General features: G+C 44.3%; 1 protein-coding gene across 1 annotated transcript; it reads left to right on the forward strand.

Annotated features, from left to right (window-relative positions):
• The first annotated feature begins 1,177 nt into the window (after positions 1-1,177).
• On the forward strand, positions 1,178-2,895 carry LOC143363512 (uncharacterized). Its single transcript, XM_076804084.1, has 2 exons — positions 1,178-2,590; positions 2,869-2,895. The coding sequence occupies exons 1-2, from the start codon at positions 1,178-1,180 to the stop codon at positions 2,893-2,895; spliced, it is 1,440 nt and encodes a 479-aa protein (XP_076660199.1).
• Positions 2,896-16,384: the final 13,489 nt, after the last annotated feature.

A 16,384-nucleotide genomic window follows, 5' to 3' on the forward strand; every position in this document is an offset into this window, starting at 1 on the left:
AGAAAAAATAACAAACTTCACAGTAAAAAGAATAAATAACAACAAACATACACTACAAACTCACACTCTAGACAACCACAAAATCGCATGCGATTCATTAAAACAGCTACAAATACAGCTTTTCACTTACACTCCCAAATCAAACAGAAACATCACAATCCTATTAAAAAACATTGAAGGCAATTTCGAGCCCGCCGAAATATTAGATGATTTAGTTAATAGAAATATACCGGAGGTCACATTCCTCTCAGTAAAAAGATTCACGACCAAAAGAGCATCAGACGAAGGCAGATCCCTTCCTATTTTCATAGTACAACTAGCAGCGAATAGCATATTATCGAACCTGAGCCAGCTTAAAACCATTTTACACACGTGTGTAAAATGGGAGAAATTAGTAAAGAAGGACCGCATCCAATGCAAAAGATGCCAGCATATAGGGCATGCAGCATCAAACTGCAACCTCAACTACAGGTGCGTAAAATGCGACAAAACGCACATCCCGGGCGAGTGCCAGAGATCATCCGCTTCCCCCACCGAAAAAGCAGAGACACCCCCTTACTGCGTTAACTGCAAAAATCACGGACACCCCGCCTCATACAGAGGCTGCCCCAAGCTAAAAGGGATAAGAGAATCTATCGCGGCAAAAAAAGAGGCGTCAAAAATAGCAAATGAAAAAAAGCAAATCATAAAATCAAATTTCGTAGAAGCTGGTATCTCATTCAGCGCCATAGCAGCGAACACCACCCCGAAAAAACCACACACACAAGCACACACAGCGCAAACACACAGCACAGACACCGCTCTCACCCAACAAACCCAAAACACATTACTAGAACAAATAAAAACAATAATCGATGCAGCAGTCAACACACAAACAGCACGTTTACGATCACTAATACAGGATAACAGCAACAAAATCAACATAATAGCGCAAGCTCTAGACCTAGAGTCCTAAATGGCTAACAATACAGTATCTAACTCTACAGACGCAACAACCACCCCAAACACCACCACATTCCAAGCACTAAAAATAACAGAAATAAACGTAAACTCACTCATCTCCAATGAAAAAAGGGCAGCCCTCACTGACTATCTTAACGCACACGAACCGGATGCGGTCCTTCTGTGCGAAACCAAATTGAACGACAGACATCGCGTTAGCTTTAAGGACTACGTAATGATAAGAAACGATAGGCCAAACTCGAAACAGGGTGGGGGAACCGCAATCCTGATCAAGCGCAAAATTAAATTCAAAACCATCCAGTCAGATACTAACCTCAACACAACGCTCGAGTCAACAATAATAAAAATCAAAGTCCAGCAGAAAAACCTGTTCCTAATAGCAGCATACGCCCCCAGCAGCAATAAAAAAGAATTTACATCAGACCTTAATACTATATTCGATAAATTAGAGCTACACAAATTAAACAACTGTTACCTACTGGCAGGAGACTTAAATGCAAAACACACCGACTGGCACAACACCACAAACAACAACAGAGGCACCACCCTAAACAAATGGCTGCACCATAACATAATTCAGTACAGAGTAACTCTTCTGAACACACTTTTACCATCCTTCCCAACCAGTGGATCATTCATAGACATTTGCTTGACAGACAATAGAATCAAATTCCACAGACTCCCCGCACCCGGAAGACTTCACACACGTGACTATGACAGTGACCACAGAGCTACAGAAATGACAATCACTCTAGACGCTGACGAACCATTAATAATAGACGAACCAACCCATACCAAGAAATACAACTTCAACAAAGTCAACTGGCTCGACTTCCAAACAGACCTATTAACTATCGACAACACAATAATACCAAACACAAGAAACCTAACAAGAGAAGAAATTGACAACTACATAGACAAACTAAACACAAGCATCAACTCCGCCATAGACAACACAATACCGCGCATCTCAAACGACTACAACTCGACAGACAGATATATCACACCGACCATAAAAAACCTAAAAAAACTAAAATGTACGCTAATCACGAGACTGAACAGAATGACAGCAATCACCAATTACACAGCAGTGAACGACACACGAATAGCACTAACCAAATACACTCTAAAAATAATCAGAAAAGAAATAAAAAAAGCATTCCAGAGATCTGTAAGTGATTACTGGAGAAAAAAAATAGAAAACATCTCGAAACACAACACAAATGATTTATTCCCATCAATAAACACGATATTCCGCGCAAAAAGACAAAGCACCATAAACACCCTAAAAATACACAACAGCAACTCAGACTTATTAGCAAAAGCAAATATAGACAGCGTAAACACACAAACTGACGACGATGGCAACTTACTAATCACGGACATAAAAGACAAACTGAACGTACTAGGGGCACATTTCGAGAATGCACACACACAGAACAACAGCATGGGTAAACCACAACTATCAGACATAATTACGCAAAAAATAAACACCTTAAGAGCAGAAATGGACGAGGACAGACGAAACAACATAACGGTGTGCAACTTCTCTGACACAAACAAAGCAGACAACCCAAACACAGACGAAACTCCGACAGACTTCTTCACCTCCACATACGAACTCAACGTAATATTAAGAAAACTTAACAATAAAAAATCCTCAAGCTTCGACAACATTCCAAACATTATTCTGAAACATCTACCCCCACGGTTCATATACAACTATACCATAATCTTCAACAACTGCCTCAATACAGCACATTTCCCGGTAGCCTGGAAAACTGCAAAAACAATCTGCCTAAAAAAAAAAAGACAAAAACGAAAGCATCCCCGCCAGCTACCGCCCAATAAGTCTCCTGCCGAACATAAGCAAGATATTCGAAATCACAATCAACAACGCAATAGAATCAGTCTGTGCAGAAAGAAAGCTGATCCCAGAAACTCAATTCGGTTTTAGAAGAAATCACTCAACGGTGCATGCTGTAACAAAATTCACATCTGACATCTGCTGGGCGAAAAACGCGGGCGATTGCGTAGGAGCAGTGTTCATTGACCTCGAGAAAGCGTTTGACACGGTATGGCTGGATGGTCTCTTTTACAAGCTTCTAAAGAAACATTTCCCGAAACACCTAATAAAAATTTTATGGAACATGGTGCACGGAAAGAAATTTCAGGTAGTAGAGGGCCCAAACACTTCCCCAAGGAAATTCGAGGTCAGCAACGGACTTCAACAAGGGGCGGTCAACTCCCCCATCCTGTTTAGCCTATACATGAGCGACCTACTAAATATGTACGACCTAAATAACGACAACCAAAGGGGAGCAATAGCATACGCAGACGACCTACTGATATATATTAGCGACAACAAACCCTCCAAACTACAAACTAAACTACAAAACCTATTTGACAAAATACAGGACTACTTCGACTCTTGGAAACTAAAAATAAACACAAACAAATGCGAGACAATCCTTTTCAGACCATATATTTCACAAATCTCAGACGCAAACAGAGACGTACGAAAAAACGCCAGACACTTCCACATACGAGACAACAGGGACGCCAATATCATAATCCCCCACAAAAAGGTTGTGCGTTATTTAGGCGTACACCTAGATTTTAAGCTAAATTATAACGAGCATGTAAATATACAAATTAGCAAAGCGCAAAAAGCCTTCGCGGCGAACAAAAGGATTTTTCACTCAAAAGACCTCGATTCATCAGTCAAAATTCTCTGTTATAAAATGCTAATTAAACCAATAATTTTTTACGGTTTCCCCATTTGGTTTAATATAAGCGCCAGTACCATGGAGAAAATCCGTCTCCTAGAGAGAAAATGTTTGAGAGCCTGCCTTAATGCCTACAGAACACCCGAATCTAATTATACAAAATATATTAGCAACCACAACCTTTTGCACAGAGCTCAAATACCAAGAATTGACATACACATGATAAAACTAGCCAGGAACCATTGGGCGAATACACGCAGAATACAAAACAACAGTCTAATATTCAGTTCAACATATCCCAACCCCCTATACCACGAAATCACGAGACACACAGGATACATACCGCCAGAAGCATTCATACACTTAGATAAAGCAGGACTAATACAAAACACACTCGGCCACCCAATATTATATCACCACAACCGAAAAAACTAGAACAAAACAATAACATACAACAATAACTGCAGTGTCGACGACCCAGACATGCGATTCAGACACAAACTTACACAATACGATACAGAAGACGATCACAGAAAAAACACAGACAAATACTGGTGGCTGGACGACCCAACATAATTAATTAAGTGCAATAGTTAAGCCAAAGCCCCGTAGAATAAGCAACCGTGTACCTAATAGCATTAACCCTAAGAATAAGTTAAGTTAAGTTAAGTTTAAGATCAGACCTGGCTCAGGTTCAACAACTAGTGTATTAATTAATTCAGTAACTACACAGAAAAGTGCAATCCAGTACCTTAATAACCCGTATACACACAAACCACAAACCAAAGACCTATGTACAGTTCTTGTGCCCTGCTGTACATAATCAACGCCGCTAGTCTGTAAGAAAATTTGGACCTAAGGAATAAGCATCACACGTGCAATAAGTGCAACAAAAGAAATGTCAAACCCCATAAACAGCGCGTGACCGGACTGCCGGTCCTTTAGTTTAGTATATAAAGTTATCCTTAATGTTATACTTTTTTTTTAGCGTTTAAGTTTATTGTTCCGCATTGTAAATATGTATATATGTTTCTCTTTGTTTGTTATTTTTGGCACAATAAACGCTTTGTTAAAAAAAAAAGTGCCATTAATTGTTCGGACCACACGGGGCCCCATATAGGATCTTGGAGTGCACCACCCCCGCGTAAAAGCGACATATCCGTACATCGGGCCCCCTGATATTAGGCAGTAGTTCCTCAAGGGTGACCGCCACCTTCTCGGCTCGGGGGGCCGTACAGTCAAAATGTCTCTTGAAGCGTCAGCGACAGTGGATCACCTACCCGTATTCAAATGTGGGACGTCCGTCGGTCTCGAGGCAATGCGTAAGCCACATCGCCTCCGTTTTGCCGGCGGATATATTCATCCCCAGCCTCCGGATGTCACCGACGACGCATCCCACCACTGCCTGCGCCAGACCCAAGGTCCTACCCCATGCCTCCCCCTCGGTGACCACCAGCGTGTCATCTGCATAGCATAGTGATGGGTTATGATCTTATGATACTATTCAAGCGATATCGATACTTTTTTTTTTACTGGTATTTGTCTCTATATTAAATAAATCATCATGCCATTTGACTACAAAATACTCTTAAAACTAGCGTTGCTTACAATTTCTTGAAAAGCCTCGAAAATATTCTATCTTCCTACGTGCTCTCTATTAATAAGTCACCCTATATACATTTATATTCTAATTTCTATTTTATTAACGCTTAACTTACTTATGTTCTATCTTAATGTATAGATTTGTGCCTAACTCGATCCTACGCTACTTATTTTCTATCTTATAGCTTAAATATAACCCTAATTCCCTTATACGCGTAAATACCTAAAATCTACTTTGGCGAATCGCTTTTGCTCCGCTCGGGCTTTCCAACGAGCCGTCACTCGATTTTTAAGGACCCGGCGTTTTTCAATGCTAGTTCGCGGTTATGGCAGTGTGCCAATTTCGGCCTATCCTGACGAAATTTGGTGGGCGTCTATTTTGAGGGATGGCGAGTCTTTTGGGGTCTGGATGGAGAAGTATTCTCCCCCCTGTGATCCGTTTTTCGATTCGCCCCTCCGTTTCCGAGATCTGAGCAAAATTTCTTTCAATTATGCTAATTTTCGAAAACTAACCCGGTAGTCGTAATGTGCTCGGCTAGCCCTTTCCAACGAGCCGTCGCACGCCTCAATCGGATGAACTTTAAGTTTTCCCTTATACCGGGTGTCCCAAAACGTTTCCCCGAAAAAATTTTTTCTGAGCCCGTGGGGGGTTCGGGGGGGGGGGAGGGTTTAAGGTGGATGGCCTCCGAAGCTGGGCTTCGGAGGCTAAAAATTTTTCGCGCCCCCCAGCCACAACCGAGATAGAGGCACCTACACATACATAGGTACGTTTCTCGATAAAACGTTCCACAGGACAAGTGCTGGGTAGGTCAGCCGCTATACACTCCGCGAAAAATAAATGGTGGTTTACTATACTAAAACCCTTAGTTACCTCTTGTGTTCAAGGTCAAATTTCCTTTTTCCTTATATAATCGGGTTATTTCGCGATTTCTACAGTCTAGGGTATCTCTCCTACCTTGTACCCCTCGAGTTTGACCGACCCCTTTGCGGCGTGGCCTCTTTTATTCTTCGGGAAGTAGGAGTTTTCCGCCTCTTACTGCATGTACTTCGCACAAAAACTGTTCACCTGTTCGAACAACTGTTTATCCCGCGACTACTAATTAATTTTTTGGTCAATTAATATCGCGTTTTAATTGTCTTATGCGAACACTTTCTCGCTTTCCGTCCTTCACAATGGTATAGCACGTGTACCGAGTTGGTTTTGGTTTTAACTAACTAATTTATTAATTAATTATTTAATCCCGGTTCACTAATGCGCTATACTGTTCTAAGATTAGACTTCCGAAACCGTTAAGAACTTTACTATGTTTTTAACTCTGTTTGCAAAAAATCCGACTAGCTCTGTTCACCTCGGAAGCTCACTTTGCTCTGGTTTCAATTTCGTACGTTGAGGAACATACGACCTGTGGGGTTACCCCCCTCCCCGCGACTTTAGTTCTGTTTTTCGACCTCTCCCCATAGTTCTATTTCGATTTGGCCTTGGTTACTCCTTGTTATATTTTCGAAATTTGTCGTTACTCTAATCTCCTATTTTTCGGACTCTATTCCGTTGCCTTGTTTTGCTTTTACGCTTTTTATCCTTGAATGTTTCTTTTACCAATAGTCACCCTTTCTTTCTTACTCTTGTCCGGATTGAACTATCTAGTTTATAGTTTTTAATGAATTGATTAATTAACTAATTAATCGTCTTTCATTAATTATAATTGCGTTTTCTAATAAATGCCTATCGCTCGCTCGCTTTCCCGTTTTACGCCTAACTCGCCTTTATACCGTTACGTCCGTCTGCTCATGTTTCGTCCGCTCTCGTTATTTTATACCTATATATATCTATAATTATCAAATTAAGCGTTTATTCCATCATTTACAAGTATATTTGTGTTTTTATTCTCTTGAGTTCCTTTCGTTTTGTTTTAGCTTTTTCCATAGGTTTTTGATTTTACTTCTATTTCCTATTTCTTTTTCTTTTTATTCGGACACTACTCGTTTAATCAACAATTTTCCAGAATGGGTTTTTGTTTAGTCTAGTATAGTATTGAGCTTTTAATTTCGTTAGCTATTATGTTACTTGCATGGCCTTAGCCCTTTCTTTATTCTTGTACTTGGCCGCTTAATTTGTTAATTTTAGTTATTTCTTAAAAACTACGCATTTAAACGAAAATTACCAAGGGTAGTTTTCTTTCTGAAATCTGGCAATTACTCTAATTTGTATATCTTTTTAACTTTTCGTTGTGATTTTTGGTTTTCTTCTCTGGCTTCAATCTACCGTTTGATTTAATTTTCCTTGGTTATTTTCGTCACCTCACGTTTCTATTACCTATTTTTTATGTTATTACTAACTTTTACCTTAATTATTTAGTTAATTTAACTTATTTTCCTTTTTATAGGTTTTTCGCATTATTTTCCCGAATCCTGACGTCTTCGGCTCGCGCGCATCTGAACCTCTGCCTCGCTCTGATATCGTTTCTCCTATGCTTTGCGATATCGATACTTAGTTTCAAAGTATCATGGTATCATAAGTACGTATAAATACGTAGGTATCAAAAGGTATCGATACCTAAATGATACTTACTCAGAAATGTCAATCCTTTGTAAGTACGTCTTGGATGGAATTTGTATCGATACATTCACAATTCTGTATATAGCAGTGATTCTGTATATACACTTCTGTCACAGTTTCCAAGATGGCAGCAAAATGTTTTTGTTTTTTCTGTCTTTCTTTCGCTGTCACTTATACATGTACATCTTAAATTACGTATCAAAGCACGTTTGCTTAAGAATTTCGTCGTTTTTCTGTCGTCTTGAATGTTTGTAAATAGTACTTGCAAAATGTATTTACATTCATTCCTCCAGCAACCATCAAATTGCGATACCGTAGTATTCTGTGAGAACTCGACCAATTCACATACACTTTTCAAAATTCAAAAAATAATGTCTCTGAACACGCAGACTTGCGACGAAACGACAAGTTTTGCGTTCCGTCGCGAGCTCGCGAATGTGACCCAAGCGCGAGTCAATCCGCGACCAGACCCTTACGCGAACCAATCCGCGAGCGCCGACACCTCGCGAACGTTTCGCGAAGCGAGGCACTCTTTGTGGTCCGCGCTCACCAAGAAATACCGGGCCGAATCGAGCCAGAACCGGAGTTGGCTTGAAGCAGCTCTCGGAGGTCCTTCTCCGAGCTTCAGACCACTCGCAGCCGCGTGCAAATGCGTTCTCTACGGGTTACGTCCGTGATTGCGGGCGAGCACGCTGGTTTTGGTGTAACGCGTACTACGGGTTACGTCCGTGTGCGAGCGAAGCCAGTACCGCGAGCGAGTCTCCAGGTGGCTAGTCGGGCGAGAGCAGTGCTTCCGAGAACTACTACGCACCGCGCTTCCGGCCCTCCCCCTCTACCCGCGATCCGACTCCGATTCCCGAAATTCCTGCGATCTCCGCTCACCGACCCGCTACCGTGCCTCGCGCTACGCACGTTTAGTCTTCGTCCAGACACAGCCGCGTTCGGAGCTCGTCCTGTAGGTCCGTCGGCGAACGAGCAACGACGCTGGTGTCGGGGAACACGCTCTACGGGTTACGTCCGTCAGCGGACGAACCACACCGCGATCTGGCCGAGGGCGACGAGCTAGGCGTCCCGCCGGTCCGGATACGAGGCCGAATCGCGACTCCGCGAGGTCAGCATAAACGTAGGAACACCATTCACTAAAGAATCTCGCTGAGCCGCGGTGGTTCCTGCCTTTCCATCTACAGGCCCGGAATCCCAGACCTTCTCCGCCGTTACAAGCGAATCCTGATTGCTCCGCGTTCTCCACCGGTCGCGACTTCGCGTCAATACGCGCTTCCACCGTTCGCGACTTCGCGTCGCTCCGCGTTTCCGCCGTTCGCGACGTAACGTCACCCGCGTTCCCGCCGTTATAGCCAACGGTCCTGTCGGAGACTTCCAGCAGGGGACCCCCGCCCCGCTCCGGAACAACGGAGGACTCCAGTACAGAATAAAGTTTGTTTATTTTTCGTAAACCTTGTCGGATTATTTCAAACCGCTGTCCTCTCCAACGATCCTGGCGTGCTCGAGCATCCAGGAGAGGGCAGCACAAACCAACCTTCCTGCGCGATTAACGCTCGCGTAAAACGCTCCCGTTACAGACTCGTAGTATATCTGAAGAATTCGTTGCAAAAAATACTACAGAAGAATATTCTCCTTACGCAGGTAATAATTTGCACTCTTTCTTATCGTCTAAATACCGATAACATCACAATAGAGATACAACAGTCATTATTTGTTCATTTATCAGAAAATGATGTTAGAAAGAAAAAGATTGATGAACTAATTTCAAATTTCATAACTGTGGATCTACAACCATATTCGATCGTCGAAGATATAGGATCTAAATCTTTATTAAACTTTGCCGATCCTAAATATACTGGGTGAGTCACCTAACGTTTGCACCTCAAATATCTTTGTTCTTTCTAAAGGTACGTAAAATATGGTAAGGACAAAGTTGAATGGCACAATGGGGCTGACACGATGCCATAAAAAAATTTTGTTTTTATGTCATTTTTTTAGAGATATCAAGGTGACCATCACTTTTTTTAAATGGAACCACCCTTTTTTAAACACTTACAATGATAGTCCCTTTCATTCGGAATTCAGTGACAATAATTATTTCAAGGTGTTGGATTTTATTTCATAAATAGAACAAAATGAATCTGTTATTTCTTTAGAAGCAAGGATCGTTTGAATCGGCTTTTGATATACATTGTATCTGCAGTTAATATACATTGTATGTTGTCCCCGGCATGGGACCCTCGATCCTCAGTTGTTCATATTGGACTGTTGCTTCTCTGTTTCATTTCCTTGTTTCATTCTCGACGTTTCCATCAAACCGTGAAGACGTGTCTGACGACGTGCTTTTAGAGAATCGATTGAAATATATATTCTATTTCGTATACAGATAAAGAGTGTGATTTCATTATAAACACCCATATCCCAATAGGTTATGGGCCCAGTTAACATTTAAATATTTTAATTTAGTGAACTGTGTTTATAAATTATACCTAAGTTATTTAAAATTCTTCGTGTAAATACATATTGTGTTGAGTGCATTTGAAAAATGGAAAACTTGAGAATGAAAAGGAACATCAAACCTTTTGATGGTGACCGATACAGCATTTGGAAATTAAGAATTCGGGCACTACTGAACGAACTGGACGTTATAAAAGTAATAGACCAAAACATACCGGAAAAGTTGACTGCCGAGTGGGTTAAGGCGGAAAGAATTGCGAAAAATGCAATAATAGAGTACTTATCCTGTTCCGTCACAAGACGAAACAAACATCTGGGTGGCAGACTTCGGCCTACCTCCAGTCTACCACGTTTGTAATGCACTAGCATTTATGGTAGCGGCCCGGGACAAAATTTACAACACCTTACCGGGCCCAGGTTTATAACGCCTTTCCGGACCCATCAAGTGAGGGTACCACGCGGCCACTTCGGCACAAGGTCACCCTCCCTCTGGCAATGGTAGGCGTCAACGAAGAGCAATGACAATGATTGACCAATCACGAACAAATTAGAAGACAGAGATTCTTAGACCCCACCCACACCGAGACTAGCTGCAAGGAGAGAAGAGACGACAAGACCAGTCAACCAACTAGCCTCGAATAAACCAGTACTCCTCCGAGCAACCGTAGAGTCGTAGTCCACCACCAAATCCGCGTATTTCTTTTTATTTCTTCGGTTCTGTTAATGTCAGAGTCGAAAGTGCAAACCGACACGCACAAGAGTGTTCCTTGCACCAGCTGCACCACTCAAACGGTGCACGACTAAACATATCTGATTCCTTTTTGGGCTTTGCACAAGCTGAGAGCACGGCGAAAGAAATAATTAAAAGCTTAGATGCTATTTACGAGCGAAAAAGCCTCGCGACGCGATTAGCATTGCGAAAGAAACTTTTAAACTTAAAACTAGAAGGTGATACACCGCTGCTGAATCATTTCACCGTATTCGATGATTTGATTACTGAACTATTAGCCGCGGGTGCGAAATTGGAAGAGGCTGACAAAGTGTCACATTTACTATTGTCTTTACCCTCCACATATGACGGTGTAATAACCGCAATTGAGACGTTATCAGAGGATAATTTAACGTTAGCTTTTGTTAAGACGCGCTTGCTAGACCAAGAAGTTAAGTTAAAAGCAGAAACTATTCCCCCCAGCACGAAAGTTCTTCAAGCAAAAAGTATGAACTATTTTAAAAGAAATAGTACAGGAACAAAAGGAGTTTCTCGAAACAAAAAAAGAATCAATAAAATAAATACGCCGAATCAATTCCCTAATATTAATCGGATCGAAAAAGTGAAATGTCATCACTGTGGGAGAAGAGGACACAAAATTCGGGACTGTTTCCATTACAAAAAGAATCAGCAGTACCATGAGGAAAAGAAAAGGACGGTACAAGCAACTCAAGTTGCAGAACCGAGCGAATCGCAGGTGGAAGCGGCAGGGTTCGCATTTATGGCAGGGAACATGAAAAACCAAGGATCGGAAGAATTAACGTTCCTGCTCGATTCGGGGGCCTCGGACCATTTGATTGTTACGTAGGGAGACGTTTCTCCACGTTCATTTCGATTAGAAGTTCTAATCTCTTTTCTGAGAACGAAAAGCGTCCCAACAGGCCCCTTGTTTAATGATTGTACTCCGGCTGGACGCAACTGGCACGAAGCATGATTCAGTAACAGGACCGTACGATTTCCTAAATTCGAAATCTTAAAAACATCCCCTTCTGGAATGTTTTGTCAAGATAGTCTTTGATAGGAAACATCCTGGCTAACCCTTCGTTTTACCCCAATAAACAAAAGATCCAGCTGCAAACCTTAAACTCACTAGAAACGACAAATACGAATATGCGACCGTAAAATAAAACAGATACATTCCCCTCTCATTTTTAGGGTATATAAACCCATGCATTTTCATCCTCTTTGGTTAGTCGATAAGCGGTTCAGTCAAGATTCAGACGCGGTTCAGTACTCGTGCAGTCACGTCGCGTCAAGTCTAGTGAGATCGGGTTAAAGTCCCTTTCGAATCAAACGTAACCTTATAGATTCCGTTAGTTCGGTATATATTCTATTTGGCATTCAACAGTCGCTATCTAACCCCGCATTGCCAGTGCGTCAACACCGTGCATCATTAGGTAACAATTTCTCTAATTGTACACTTACTACATCCACTCGCGACACAAACAATTACACTTGTAACTATTCCAAATCAGAATATATTTGTCTTGTTTGTTAACTCGCGTAATCTACAACCTTTAATTATTGCCTGATATCCTAATCTAATAATTGAACGTTCCCACATGATACAATCTTACCGCTTGGATTGTATCAATTAAATTATATATAAGTTACGAGGCTTACTAATCTTAGAGTCAATTCAACGAAGATTTCTCCAACCTAGTGGCTCCCCGGTTTCGCATTGGGTGCGTCCACGAAAACTATACCATCCTAGCGGATCCCTGATTTCGCATTGGGTTCTTCCGTATCCTAGCAGCTCCCTGGTCTCGCATCAGGTGCGTCTGTGAGTTATCCACCTTCCTTTTAAATCGGGTTCGCCGCGTGTCCAACCTAGTGACTCCCCGATTTCACATTGGGTGCGTTCGCGAAGTTTCATCCTCCTAGTAGCTCCTCGGTTTCGCATCGGGTGCGTCTTTTTTTTTTTTCTTTTTTTTTTTTTCTTTTCGTGAGGAAATGTTTTATACATACCCCGACTCCCTGGGGGAAGCCGGGATTATGTGGGATTCTCTCCGGGGGGCGAAGCCCCCGGAGACCACCCACTAAAACCTCACGCCCACCTAAGCTACAGGGGAGGTGCCTGGATCACGCGAGTACTGAACAGGACACCTCCCAGCTAATACATGCCACCCCGGGGGAGGGGGTTAGCCTCCCCCACTGCCTACTCTATAAGACCCCGGGCGGAGGGACCCGCCCGGTGTCCCCATCCCTGGAGCCTTCGGATTGGGCTTCCCGAGCCCCAGCTCGGTCCACCCACAGCTCCCGGAGTCCTCGTGCCCCGCTCGGGGCCGGTGTCCCGAAGGAACCAGCCCCGGCCAGAGCAAGAGGACGCCGCCACCGGAAGGAAGGGCCGTCGGAGGCGCGATCCGGCACGCCCCGACCCTTCCTTTCCCCAAAAAAACCCCCCACGGTCCCCCTCCCCTATCGGGGGGAGGGGGGAGCATCGGGTGCGTCTGCGTTTGACTCCAACCTCCCAGAGGTTTCCTGATTTCGCATCAGGTGCGTCCTCGACGTCAACTATCCTAGCGGCTCCCCGATTTCGCATTGGGTGCGTCCGCGTACCTAACTAACAAATTGAAACCATATTCCTGGGGTAACAACCCCTCGCCGGCCTCTCGCGTTGCTCGCAGCCCTGGCTCGTAACACACTCCTTCTAGACAGACTTTCATTAATACGTTCAGGTTGTTTCGAAGTACTGGAAGTGTACATGCAAGTCGGCACAAACGGAAGAATCCCACGACTAATGGAGACAATGAAATTAATATTTTAGCAGCTATAGCTGTCGATCCTCACGTGAGTACGAGAAAAATTTCCCGGAAAGCAGGCATAAGTCAAAGTAGCGTAATACGAATTCTGGCCCGACATAAATTTAATCCGTTCCACATATCGCTCCATCAAGAATTGCACGGGAATTTCAAGAATTCATTTTTTTCTGATGTCTTGTTTACGGACGAAGCAACATTCACTAATGATGGTCCAATTATACATTTATAAAATACAGGTATTCTGCTCCCATATTTTAGTTTCATACGTTTTTTCTGTCCTTGACCTTGAATGACCTTGGAATAATATAGTCACTGCATTCCTAATGAAAGGGACTATCATTGTAGGTGTTTAAAAAAGGGTGGTTCCATTAAAAAAAAGTCAAGGTGACCTTGATATCTCTTAAAAAATGACATAAAAACAAAATTTTTTTATGGCATCGTGTCAGCCCCATTATACCATTCAACTTTGACCTTACGATATTTTACGTATCTTTAGAAACAACAAAGATATCCGAGGTGCAAACGTTAGGTGACTCACCCTGTATATGTATATGTGGCGATGGTGGGGTTCGTCACCACCGGGTGAAGACTTCTACAACATAGCCAGCGCGGACCATCCACTATCCCTCCGCCGACAGTTCAAAATATTCCTCGATGCACTCTGTGCACTCATGTGCTGGTTGGATTGTTCCAAGTTGGAGGCCGCAGTCTCGGCACTTCGCCAATGGCCTGGCGACGTCTAAGCGGCACACAACGTGCTAGCCTCCCTGTTTATAATGCCACTGCTCTTCGTGTGTCAGGCGGTTATAGCACGCCTGGCACAGTCGATGGGGGTGGTACACGTACGAGGGTGGCTGGAGTGATACTACCACGCAGTAGAGACTCAGAAGGCTCTCGTATGCGTCGGGGTGGTCCGTGGGCACCACCCCGTCTATTGGTCCGTAGTATCCTTCTAGCTCCTCATTCTCCGGGCGGTAGCTCGGTCTCGGAATTGGCATTATTGGTCTAAGGAACGGTATTTCGTAACGTGTGAATTTAGGTCCTGGTTAGTTGGATCCGTCTGTCGTTGTCTGTCCTGTTACCTTCTGTCGTATCGTATCGTTAGTCGTGTCTACGGTGTGCTAATTTTAACTTGTTTATGTGGACTGTGCGAGGGTTTCCTTTGATTAGAATTTTTATATTCTGGTTGGGTAGTATTTCTATAACCTTGTGAGGTCCGGTATACTGATCGCTGAATTTGCCCTTGACCGGCTCCTTCAATAAATACACGAGATCCGTTACCTTGAAGTTTTGTGGATTGATTTTCTGGTCATAGTAATATTTTGATTTTGCTTTGGCAGCGTTCAGATTTTTAGATGCTGACAGTTGTAGTTCTTTGATGGTCATATGTAGATCATACCGTAAACCGGTGGTCATGTTTTACCGGAACGGGGGGCTTGCCTTAATCGGCCGGCCTGCGAGGAGGATAAACCTTTATAAAAAAGTCTCTATCACAAGCTATCGTAATGTGGCGATGGGAAACTCCCGGAGTAAGCGCCGGGGGTGGGGGGTGGATGCACCAGCTCTTAAGCGTTGTACAACCTCGGGACGCCTGCCGACCTCCCGTTGTATCTAGGCTTACCGGGGCAAGCGGCTCTGCCCCGGTGGACATCCTCTTCCGCTTGTTGTATTTAGGGTATCGAGTGAGGGGCCCCCAGAAATAGGGGCGTAGTAACCAGGCCCGCTTATCAAAAAATGGATTGTTTAAACGTTGCGCCTCGGACAAATCTTGAAGAGGTTGTGGAGGGGTTACTACGCCCGGAAGTGGTCGTGGAGAGATTGGTGGTGCCACAGCACCATCGAAGATGGGACCACCCCCGGCCCCAGTTGACCGACCTAAGCTCTGGCCTAGGAAGGGAACGCCGGGAGGTGATAAGCCCGACCTGGAGGGGGACAGTGCCTCGGTGAAGTCGACCAAGTTGGCTCCCCCCTCCTCCAGCGGCGCGGGCGCGAAACGCCCACTGACCCCGACTCCGGGGAGGACCTCACCGACCCCGTCGGTGGATAAACGGCCACGACCCGTACATCAGCCCCGGCCGAAGATGCGAAGCCTACTCCCGGGGGAGTTGTCGGCCCTGATCTCGGAACGTGGCCTCGAGATCGGGGATATGGCGGGCAGATGCGGGAACCTGAAGGGTACCTATCAAAAGGCCTTCAAGGACTCCTCCAGCATCATCGTGGAGTCTGTGCGGTAGCTAGAGCTGAGGGGCATCCAGGGGGGACACCCCGCTGGTGGCTCCGCCCCTCCGACCCCGCTAATGCCTCGCTATGGAAGAGGTGCGCGGCCCTCGAGAGGGAGCTGAGGGAGACCCATGAGACGCTGGTGGCCATTAGGGGGGAGCTGATGGCCATGAAGCGGCTGTGCGACGCTCCACCCCAGCCGGAAATCCCTGCCCCCAACACCGGCGGGGACACCACGGCGGTGGGCGCGATGGCGCAAATGCGGGCGCTCCTAGAGGCGGGACTGAGCTCCATCCGCGACGAGATGCGCGTGGAGCTGCGG

Source organism: Halictus rubicundus, unplaced genomic scaffold (assembly GCF_050948215.1).
Source record: "Halictus rubicundus isolate RS-2024b unplaced genomic scaffold, iyHalRubi1_principal scaffold0052, whole genome shotgun sequence".
NCBI lineage: Eukaryota > Metazoa > Arthropoda > Insecta > Hymenoptera > Halictidae > Halictus > Halictus rubicundus.